We start from the raw sequence: 12,305 nt of genomic DNA on the forward strand, positions 1-12,305 counted from the left end.
GCAGGAATCACATTGTGAAGCATCTGTAAACATTCTCATTGGTTCCCCACACTGGAGTTTACGGAATTTAGGAGGGTTTCCTCTTTCAGGTCATAGTTACTGCAAGAAACTACAGTTTAACTCCAATTAGGTACTTCTGACATCATTTGGACATGAGACATCTTCTCTCCTTTTGGCGCTCTGTCCTGTCTTTGTCTTCCCACTTTGACAGGGGTTATAGTGAGGACAATTACAGAGATAAACAGTCACAAAGATCTTTGTGCTTTCCCCTCTCTTTGTCTCTTGTTAAATACAGGCATGGGATTTTAAAGTCAAAAGCAAAACAAGACAAAAAAGCAACCTCCTTCTTCAAACTGCCTAAAACTTGGCAGTGGTCATTACAACGTCTGTAACCATTAATAATTCGACCATGCCATCTGCAACCATTGCATGCCTAATGGTCACTGCAGGTGACTCATTTTATTTTTAATTTGTATCTTCAGCACTTCTTCATGAAGATTGGGATTCTGATTACCTTTTTCATATTCTTTACTTTCTACTCAATGGAAGCATTTGTTCCCATGTTTGGCATTAAATCTTCTAGCTCATCTTATTTTTTTTCATTTGAGATGGAACATTCCTTGGGGAAGATGTTATATGGCTACAATATACAAAGCAGAAGCCACAGTCTTTAAAAAATACTAGTTGAGGTCCAAGTGAATGGAGCTGTTCTGTGCAGTGGCATTGATATTGAATGGTTCATTGGAAGGCATATTAGTTTTATACGTGGCTTCTTTTTCCTGGAGCTTTGTCTTCATGTTACGTATCATGCATGAACTTGCATTTTCTTTACAGATAAATGTTTGATGATCTCGAGAGGAATATATGGATTTCTAACAAATTAATTGCAATATATGGTGCCCTGAATAGAATGTTTAACTTAATATTTAAAATTTAAACATTCTGGGTTTGAAGTGAGAGAAGTGGATTGTGATATATCCAGACCTCTGCTACAACAGATGGATGGATGTTCTGGATGCCATCACGGAATTGTCAAACAGTTGCTCAGTGACTGCAGTTCTCAAATTTACACAACACCCTTGTTGATTCTGCAGACTTACTTTAGGGGTCAAAATACAGACCCTCTTGGCTAGGCATGGTGGTGGCTTATACCTGTAATCCCAGGACTTTGGGAGGCCGAGGTGGAAGGATTGCTTGAGTTCGAGAATTTGAGACCAGCCTGGGCAACATAGGGAGGGAGACCCAGTTTCTACAGCAATAAAATCAAAAAACACAAGAAAACAAAATATAGGCCCTCTGGGCAGGAAAATAGTCCACTGAATGTCTCTGTATTGTCACAAAAAACAGATCACATGACTTTCAGCACATGCAAAGGAAGATTTCAAGATCACTTTTTAGTAATGAGACGGGCTTGCCTGTACTTAGGATGTTAATGCAAAGTTCCATCTACCATGATGTTATGAGGAGTGAGGCCATTATGGTGGGACAGGGCATGGTACCTACTACTTCTGCATTCTGAACACGAAGCTAACACTGAGAAAAACTGGGATGATGCCTTTCCTTGGCCTCTATGCACAATCTTTGAACTAACCTTTATGTTTTATGCTGTATCCATTGAACATCCTTCACAGTTTTTCAGAGAAATGTTGTTTGATCTGAGAACATCTAAAAATGCTTGGTACATATTTGCCCAAGTGTGTGCCTATAAACTTCTAGATCTTGTTTTGTTTTTTGACACGGAGTCTCGCTCTGTCGTCCAGGCTGGAGCGCAGTGGCACATTCTCGGTTGACTGCTACCTCCACCTCCCAGGATCAAGTGATTCTTCTGCCTCAGCCTCCCAAGTAGCTGGGATAACAGGCTCCTGCCAGCGTGCCTGGCTAATTTTTACATTTTTAGTAGAGACAGGGTTTCACCATGTTGGCCAGGCTGGTCTCGAACTCCCGACCTCATGTTCTGCCCACCTTAGCCTCCCAAAGTGCTGGGATTACACGTGTTAGCCACCGTGCCTGGCCTGGATCCTGTTCTTGATACAGCTATTCAGACACCTTGTGTGGATTTGAGGCGTTGTTGAATGCAGCTGAACATTGCTGTTGAGCAAACAAATGCTAGTTATGTCTGCGAATGAGTTGTGTCTATTTAAATTGAAAATGTGCCAGCTGTGTTTACATCATTAGTAGCAAACTTCCCAATTAAACTGTTGATACTATAAATATAGTACACAACTGTCTTGGAAATGGGGCTTACATCAGCATTCTTCTTCGGGCTTGTTTCACTGGCTTTGAGAACCGTCAACCTAACAGCAACTGCCACAGAAGCAAACTTTGAGACCATTTCAGGGCAGCTGATGTCATTGTTTCATTTAGGGAATGACACATGCTAAGACTGCTGTTTGATTGGTTCTGTCTCAATCAGATCTTATTTTAAAGGAAATGTTTTTGGGTTGACTGCCTAGAGAATGTTCCATAGATGACAGTTGCATCGTGGTTTTGGAAGAAGTCCTTGTCAAGCTTCTCTTTCTGTAAATATATGTGCTTCTAGGCTCTTATGCCTGAAATAAATATGATAGCGTCTGTATAGACTGAATATTCTAGGGTTTTTGTATCAAAATTGCTGCTTGAGGAGTTCACAAAACTGGAGGTTTCTTTACTATGAAATTCAGTTCACATTTGAACGGCAAATCCTTCATTTCCCCCATCTGAAAGTTTTCTTCTATTTCCAGTGATTTTTCTCTGCCTAAAATTAGGGCACTGAAAATGCTCTGTAAAGGAATTCTCTTGACCAAAAGATCTAAGTCCACAAATTGCAGGATGAGTTAGCTGCATGTTTGTTGGCATTTCCATTGTGTGTGCGAGCAATGTGACCCATTTCTGTATTCTCTTCTGAGTATTTTCTCCTTGGTTTCTTCCTATCCTTTGCTTCTCTGAGCAGAAATACTAGTAATTCTTTGTTTCACAACTAAAAATATGCACGTCTCTAATTCCCCTGGCTGGATAGTGTATGGATCCTGAGGCATGGGCACATTTCTATGGTACAGAATGACAAACTTTTGGTTACTTTTTTCCATAGTCAGAACTATTTTTATTTCAAGACTGAGCTGTCTGTATTCCAGTGGCATACACACTTGTTTCTACTGTTTCGGGGAGGGTGGATTTCTTTGTACATTCCAGAGGATAGCATCTGTATGTTCTAAATAGTTTGTTTCTTGAATGTAAGTAGGACCCTCTTGACATTCACTCTCTGCGTCTCTGGATACTCTGACTGGAACACATTGGTCAGGCAAACCTCCCCTGCTTCTCGTGTGGTCTGTTTGTTCCTTTTTCATCCTGCGCCACCCCTCACCCCAGTCACTCTGTCCTCTGCTACACGGAAGTACGTGTAATGCTCTCCATTCAGGGGGGAAATGGAATACAGAACCTCCGAGGGTCATAAAGGATGCAATTAAAATCCAGAATGCAGAAGTGAATGGAATGATAGGAAAGCTCAAAACAAAACCAAAAAAAAGAGGATGGAAATATTTATGTTGCCCTGTTTAATTTTTAATCACTCAAAGGGCATTTGCTTTCATTCTGCGTGGAGATAAAATTCTCATTTTATTTTTCCCTGGGCCACGGTACATGATTTTACATCACCCTCTCTCTTGCCTGCTCATACGCAGGTTACGCTATTATACTCAAGAAATGCCCACACTACTTCGTGTAATCTCAAAACTGAAAAACTTCCAAGGTTGGAGGAAAGGATTTCGGATGATCTGATGCCCGTAGTTCTAGGGCCCATACTCTCCATTTTGAAACGTGAATCAAGAATTGCTTGATGTGCATTTCTCATTGGAAACTCCAGATTTCACCAATTTGAAAAATATGTAAGATGCAGTCATTGAATTTGAAGTTCAAATAAACCACAGATATTAAGTATAAGTATGTCCCAAATATTGCGTGTGACATATCCTGAAAAATCTGAAATTTAAATTTAACCAGGTGTCTGCATTTTATTTGTCTCTATTTATAATCTGAGTCTCTGTTTCTGGACTTTTCATAGAGCCTAGTCATGCTAGTTATCTAAAATCTGTTTGTTTAATAATATAGAGAATTATCTTGAGAGAATTTCAGCCCAAGCACTGATTACAACTGCTGATACCATCATGATGATGGTGCCTGGATAGTGGAGTTTGCTTTTGTGTTCATAGTTTCTTTCTCATATGATAGAGCTGCTCCTAGATTTTATGTGAGCTGGGAGCCAAAACCAGTCACATCAAATTCTCACTGGACATTAATTATCAAAATCGCATTTCATCAAGGGTGTTTCTTCCATTGTTTGCTGGGATAGACCAGAAGGGTCATTGTATATACATACTAACCACTTTTAAATCTTTGCTGCTCAGTGCCTGGGAACGCAGACATGCACACAGGAAAAAAAAAAGAAAAAGAAAAGTAGAATTCACCTCTTAATATTTTGTACCAAGCCCTGTTGGTGTGTTCCATAATAAGGAGAAAATATGGGTGGTTTTATTTTCTCTTGTTTCAAGCCCATTAGCCATAAAACATAAAATGTATATCCTTGATATTAAGAGAAAAAATTGGCGTCGGAAACAATTACTACTGTACCTAATAATGTCTACTGCATTTCTCTTCTTGCTTATAAGATATTTCTATTTCTTTGCAGCAATTTGGTAAAATCTTAGATGTTGAAATTATTTTTAATGAGCGAGGCTCAAAGGTAAGCAACTTAATTCACTTTAGAATTGTTTAGTTTATTTTTAAATGTTTGTTGTAAGGGGAAACAACTGCACTGTCTTAATCAGCTCATTGTGAAAATACACTTCAGCGGGAGTTCCTTTAGAGACCACCTTCCGTTTTCAAAATGGTGGGAAAGACATTGGGTTCAGTTTAAAATGTATAAGGGGAATAATTTTAAATTGCTGTTTTTTATATATATATTTTTATCAAGTTTCCAGAGGAAAATTATCCATGCTTAAAAAAATAATGATGTTGCTACATTTTTGTTTTTCAGTGATAATTATGTTCTTTATATTAAAAAGTGAGTTGATAGTCTCATGAGCAGGTAAATATGTGATTATTCTGTATTAATAAAGTGCAGTTATTTTCCTGGGTTGTAGGGGAGAAAAATCTCATATACACCAACCTTTTGAATGTAATTTTATTCATTACTATGTTTACCAATCCACCTTTTGCGATTTGCCATTGCTTTGAGTTTGTTTTTTCGAGGAAACCAATTTTTAAATGGATTCCCAAGCTCTAATCAAAGTCAGGGGCTCTATGGGGAGGTTTGGGATCAGGAGAGGTTCTGTTTCAAAACAGAAATACGGGCTGGGTGCAATGGCTTTTGCCTGTAATTCCAGTGCTTTGGGAGGCTGAGGTGGGTAGATCACCTGAGGTCAGGTGCTCAAGACCAGCCTGGGTAACATGGTGAAACCTCATCTCTACTAAAAATACAAAAATTAGCTGGGTGTGGTGGCAGCACCTGCAGTCCCAGCTACTTGGGAGGCTTGCACCCATGAGGTGGTGGTTGCAGTGAGCCGAGATTGCACCACTGCACCCCAACCTGGGTGACAGCGAGACCCTGTCTCAAAAACAAACAAACAAAAGAAATATGTTGGGAGAAGAAAAAAACACAAACACTTCTAAAGCCTCCTCTCTATCAGTGGTTAACCAAGGGTGGTTCCAGACCATGAACATCAGCATCACCTAGGAACTGATTAGAAATGCAAGTTCTCAGGCTCCAGCCCTGACCTGTTGAATTTGCAACTCTCAAGTTAGTGCTCAGCAACCTGTGTTTTAACCACACTTCCAGGTCTGTCCTTAAAATAGACCCATGACAAGCCTTCCCTGTGAGTGTAACAGGCAGTGGTGCTTAATAGTGTTGGGCTTTGGTTGTTGCTGCTGTTCTTCAAGTGTCCTCTTACCACCTGCACCCACAGAGCACTCAGGAACCCCATGAAAATCCCCAATTGAGGAAAACAACACATGAGACCTATCAGCAGACACAAGGGGTTAACAGGGAGAAATCATGGAGAACAAAAAAGATATGGATCTTGGTAACCAGAAAGTGAATGCTTTCAATAGCTCTGCCAGGTCTCCTAGCTGCCACTCCCCAGGCTGTTAGGAAATTTAAGTTCCCTTCTCCTTGTATCCTCAGACTATGAATGCAAATGTTGAGAGATACTGGTTTCAGCCCATTGACTCTCCTTACACTGGCAATTTGGGGCAAGTCAGCATCATGGAGGGTCACTAAGTGGTACTGGCTTTATTTGAAGTGTCACAGGCCACAGTGCCAGTTCTTTTGGGTATATACAACCACCTTTGCCCCCATAAAGCAAACCTTTGAAATTTTTTTTTTTTTTTTTTGGACAGTTTTCTTCCCTCCTAAGTTGATTTAGTACTAATTAGCTAGGATGAGGCTGATCGCATCAAGGAAAGAAAACCGCAGTATTTTCTCCTCCACGGCAAAAGTGATGTTGTAATCTGTCAGATGAGTGAAAACAAAAGCAAAACAGAATCCATTACACTTTGTGATTCTGCTCCTTCAGGGACCTTGTCATTTTTCCATAGCTTCAGATATTTTACAATCATTCTCGAACTTAACTATCTTCCTGCTTCTGGTATGAAGATTATTATGGGGACTATCTCTATAACTGCAAAGCAAAGTGCATTGAGAGAAAAATGTGCCCAGCCTAATCCTGTTCACTCGGGCCTTCTGTATTCTTGGCAAAATTGTAGATGACCTGAATGTTGACCAACTTTGTTCTGACTCTCAGTCTGTCTATAGCAGCACTGCCTTCAAAGATGTGTTTGATTTTTTTAATATGTTTAATTTATGTTTTGTTTTGTAACTTTTGCCAGTTGAAGAAAGCTATTTAATTCCTTCTGAGAGCTGTTTTGGGACATTAGAAGAATATCATTTGCTATTTTGAAGGTACAATGGCGATACTATTTTTAAGACATCTTCCGTCATTCCCATGATTAGTCTATCTCTAGGGGCTTCACGAAAAAGACCATTTAAGTTTGCTGCATCCAGATCCTGACTTTGTGAAGCTGTCTTTTTTTGGTCTTTATTCTTTTGGTTTAGGAAACATCTAAAATAGCCTCTCTCAGTGGGTATGCGCCCTCTGAAAGAGCTTGTCTTGCAGGTGTTGGAGCTGACTGTTTAGGTACTGCTGGAATGGCACTGAGACAGTCCAGTTGGAACTGCTAAATGGGGGCAGCAGCTCACAGGGATATTTTTCATACTTGACATCATCCTTTATGGGAAAGAGCCTTATTTAGATGAGCATTTCCATTTTAATGGTTCAGAAACCTGAACCATTGCTATGACCTCATTTTCATCATTTGGTGCTGGACAGTCAGCCAGAAAATGAGTGCGCCCTTATGAGCCAGGAACTCACCTTCTTGCCTTTCGTTCTCTAGAGCAGTTCTTCAGGCAGGCCACTCAGTGCTGAAGGCTGTGGGTGCTGGGTGTGTGTGTATATGTATGCGGACATAGAAACCCAATACGTACTTAAGGGGTGGATGCGCATTCCAGCCCTTTAGGAAGCTGAGGTGGGAGTGTTGTCTGAAGCCAGGAGTTCAAGACCAGTCTGGACAACAGTGAGACCCCCACCGCCACAAAATAATTAAAAATTAGCTGGGCATGGTGATACACACTTGTAGTGTAAGCTACTGGGGAGGTTGAGGCAGGAGGATTGCTTGATCCCAGGAGGTCAAGGCTTTAGTGAGTTATGACTGCACCACTGCACTCCAGCTTGGGTGACAGAGTGAGACCTTGTCTTAGAACAACCAACCAACCAACAAGATACATGCACAGACAGTAAGCATATTATCTTGGGAATGTATAACTCAAGTACTTAATGTATGGATGAATAGCAAGAATGCAGAAAAACCACATTTTAAAGAGATATCAGACAGAAAATGAGAATTTGTAAGCATTCAGGGGTGAATGATCCTGTAATTTATTTTTCCTTTTTAGGAGATTTGCCCAACCATCTCATTTACCTATGATATGCTCTATTTGGGAGCTACAGACAGATACAGCTACTCCCCCCTAAGTATATACTTAAGAAATCTGGCCAGGTACGGTGGCTCATGCCTATAATCCCAGCACTTTGGGAGGCTGAGGTAGGCGGATCACCTGAGGTCGGGAGTTCAAGACCAGTCTAACATGGAGAAACACTGTCTCAGCTAAAAATACAAAATCAGCCGGGTGTGGTGGCACGTGCTTATAATCCCAGCTACTCGGGAGGCTGAGGCAGGAGAACTGCCTGAATCCAGGAGACAGAAGTTGCGGTGAGCCGAGATCGAGCCATTGCACTACAGCCTGGGCAAGAAGAGTGAAGTTCTGTCTCAAAGAAAAAACAGAAATCTACACTTTGATCTTTGATTCAGTAGATATCAGTAAGTGTTTGTTGCATTTCATGAGAGCCAACTATGAGTAAGGCAGAAATACTTCCTGTCTTCATGGGCTTTCCTGAGTAGCAGGAGAGACGGACTAGGAAGCTGAGTGACTGCAGTAGCCTGTGTTGTTCTATGGTGATGTGAGCGGCCGCTGAGTCTGAACAGGCAGACGGATATTGTGAGAAGGCTTCTGGAAAGAAGCAACATGTAAGCTGAGAGAGAGCGATGCATAAGAACTTCCCAGAGAGGGGAAAGAGGGATGTCTTGCATGCAGGAGGAGTTGCATGTGCAAAGGTCACTGGAATAAAAGTGAGATGAGAGGGCTCATAGTCCCATCGGAAAATGATTCTTCAGATACTCACATCAACAGCTCCCCTCTTCTAAATATGATTTCCCTGCACCAGAACCTAGAGGACTGGATTTTTTCATCTAAGATGAAAAATCCGTACATTCATCCATCCAGCGTGCTTTATTTAAGCCTTTAAGATATAAAATGGTGTATTTGCATGAATGCAAAAAAGGAAGATATTGCCTAAAAATACAAAAGATGAAAAAAGAACAATAACTAGGATACAGGAGGATCAGAATGTATGATTTGCAAAAATATTTTAAAGTAAGCAAGTCACGCCAGTCTGGCAATCCTCTTAAAGCCGCCGTTATCTACCCTACTGATGGTACCTGTTCACAGCAGGGCACAGACCACCGATTTCTTTTCTTTAGTAGCATTAAAGGTAAACACTGGGAAGATGTGTCGTCTGACTCCCCTTCTCTGTACCCCTTTCTTGCAGTCTTGATTTTTTAAGCAGTTACACATCAACATCACACTCAGCCCTATGCCCAGCAAGCCAGGCTCAGAATGTGCTTGTTTTGTTCTCCTTTTTAAGGCAGAGGTAAAAATATTCATCTTTTTAAAAACTGCAAATTGCTGTTTCCTTGAGTTAGAATCCCGACCATGAGGCATGTCAGAAAAAAACAACCTTAGCACCTGTTCTCAAAAGTTGCCTGGCACCTGTGCTTCATAGCAAAGGTTCCCTGCTCATGGAGTGGACCAGGTGAGCGCTTTCTCGTTACATTGCAACCCCCAGGTTAGAATTTTGATAACCTGCTAACCCAGGGAGGCCGTGCCACTTCTTTTCTGGATGGGAGGTAGAATTGTCCAATGGAACAGGTAGGAAAGTCTGTTTGGCATTTTGAGGACTGTCTGGAGCAAGTTCTTTCTGCACCCAACTTAGGCAAATCTCAACTCTAAATGAGGAATACCAAGTAGCCGACAAGAGAGAAAGAAGTTTAGCAGAATATAATGAGAATAATCATAAAAAAAGAATTAATATATTCTCTTCGCTTAAAAAGTGAGAACTTGAGAATAGATCAGGCTATTTCCTTTTTAGTACGTGCTCCCTTCCTTGGGATTCAAAATGTATTTCTCTTTCTGCCTTTGTCTCTCCTAAACACATGATGCTGATTTCAGGGCAGTAGGTTTGCCTTGGGTTCAGACATGAAGCATGAGAGCAAGATTCTGGAGGATAATGTTGGACAGGTGGGTGAGTGTTCCGTCTCACCTAGCTATGTTCTTCCCGGTGCTGTGGTAATAATGACTGCTAGTTCCCATCAGCAGAAATGGCACCACCTCGCCCTCCAGCTACACCAGTGGGGCTATGGATTTTCTTGTCTTGCCTAGAGAGAATATAAATCCAAAGCCCTCGTTTCTCTGATTCCTTTTGGAATCTGTGGTATGGCTATGGTTGCTAGGAAGTTAAGCCCATCAGGGAGGAAGAGAACGTCCCCAAGAAGCCTGGGACATGCGGTTTTTAGCTGTACCTCTACATGTAAGCTCCAAGTAACCGAGTCAAAATCTATAGTCAAGAATCTATAGAAATCAGCAATACAAAATTCACTTATTACAAAGAATGAAAACCTGCTCTTTTTGAGACAGGGTCTTACCCAGGCTGGAGTACAGGGGAACAGTCACAGTTCACTGCAGCCCCAACCTCCCGGGCTCAAGCAAGGAACCTTCCCACCTCAGCCTCCCAAGTAGCTGAGACAATAGGGTGTAGGCTGTCACACCGGGCTTGCTTTTTTTTTTTTTTTTTTTTTTTTTTTTTTTTTTTTGGGAGGCAGGGTCTTGCTCTGTCACCCAGGCTGGAGTGCAGGGGTGTGATCACAGCTCACTGCAGCTTCAATCTCCTGGGCTCAGGCTGGGATCACAGGGGCACACCATTACACCCAGCTGATTTTTTCTTTTTTTTCTTTTTTTGTAGAGATGGGGTTTTGCCATGTTACTCAGCCCAGTCTCAAACTCCTGGGCTCAAGTGATCCTCCTGCCTTGGCCTCCCAAAGTGCTTGGATTACAGGTGTGAGCCACCATGCCTGGCCCAAAACCTTTTGATGGTTTTGATCACACAGTGAAATGAGAGGTCATGGAAATCAAATTGCTGAGCCACTCATTTTAAGCAAACACATTTCTGGACTCCACTCTGGGATTCTAATCCAGTAGATCCAAAGCAAGGCTCAGGAATCTCAATGTTTAATGTGCTGCCAAGTTCCTTCTGATGTGCGGCTATGTTTGATAGCTACTGGCCAAGAGTTAGAACTGTCAAATTGAGCAAAATCACCCTCAATTCTGTCTTTTTTCCCTTTGAAGAACAATCATTTCCAAACTCTACAGTTAGCAAGTGTATTCATGTACCCAATATGGGCATACTGCATGTAGAAGACTAAGCAAGACCCCTTCTGTTATGGAGCAAGTAATCTTAAATGAATCAGATAATTCAGGTTTATCCTAATCACAGAGCCTCACCGTGGGAAAGATTATGGAAGGTAATTTGGTTCAATCCCCTAAAGAAATGTTATTTTTCTCAATACAGTTCACCCTTGAACACGGGTTTGAACTATGCAGGTTCACTTACACGTGAATTTTTTTCTCCAACCAAAGGCAGTATTCCCAGGATGTGTGACCCGTATATACAGAGGGCGAATTTTGTTCTATACTCACATTCCACGATATACAGAGGGCTGATTTTCTTCTATACTCACGTTCCACGGAGTGACTGTGGGACTTGAGAATCTGGGGCAAGGGTGTCTTGGAACTAATCTGTAGTGGATACTGAGGTACAGCTATCTATAGAATCCTGACAAATAATCATCTACCCTCACTGGAATACATCCACATCCCCTGTCCTCTGCGGCCGATGAGCCTATTCTGACTGTTGAAAAGTTCCCTTAGCCAGCCCATTGGACAACACCTTTTTGTTTTATTATACTTTAAGTTCCAGGGTACATGTGCACAACGTGCAGGTTACATAGGTATACATGTGCCATGTTGGTTTGCTGCACGCATCAACTAGTCATTTACATTAGGCATTTCTCCTAATGCTCTCCCTCCCCCAGCCCCCCACCCCCTGACAGGCCCTGGTGTGTGATGTTCCCCACCCTGTGTCCAATACCTCTTTAGCCTTAAATTTGGAGGTCATTATAGAGATCTAATGTAGGATTGGAAGTTATCACCAGTTGGTTGTAACTACCATGTATTTGTAATTATTGTACATTTCTTTAATAAAACTGGGTATTACACTGTCCCAACTAAGCTTGGAGCCAACATGGATTATTTGATGCTAAAAGGAGCCCCAACGTATTGCTTGATTTCACCCAGTTTACAGTGAACAATCAGAAAGAGCTGGGGATATTTATGTGGAAATTGTTCAAAAGGTTGGTGTATATTTCTGAACAAGATGTACAAATATTTTTAGGGGCTTTAAAAATAATGTGTCATATTTTCTGTACTTAGGAACAATGTCAGTGAAGACAAAATATGGATTTTGACAATATTGTTTAGCGGGGTTGATTTTTGAGGTTGAAATATTAAAAGCCTATGTACTTGTGGTAAATTAAACGGTATATAT

General features: G+C 41.3%; 1 protein-coding gene across 1 annotated transcript in view; it reads left to right on the forward strand.

Moving 5' to 3' along the window:
- The window catches only part of RBFOX1 (RNA binding fox-1 homolog 1), a 2,485,336-nt gene that overhangs the window by 2,355,121 nt on the left and 117,910 nt on the right, over positions 1-12,305 (forward strand). The window contains 1 exon segment of the mRNA XM_074028822.1: positions 4,661-4,714. Within this exon segment, the coding sequence (XP_073884923.1) occupies positions 4,661-4,714 (54 nt within the window).

This window comes from Macaca fascicularis, chromosome 20, assembly GCF_037993035.2.
Source record: "Macaca fascicularis isolate 582-1 chromosome 20, T2T-MFA8v1.1".
Lineage (NCBI taxonomy): Eukaryota > Metazoa > Chordata > Mammalia > Primates > Cercopithecidae > Macaca > Macaca fascicularis.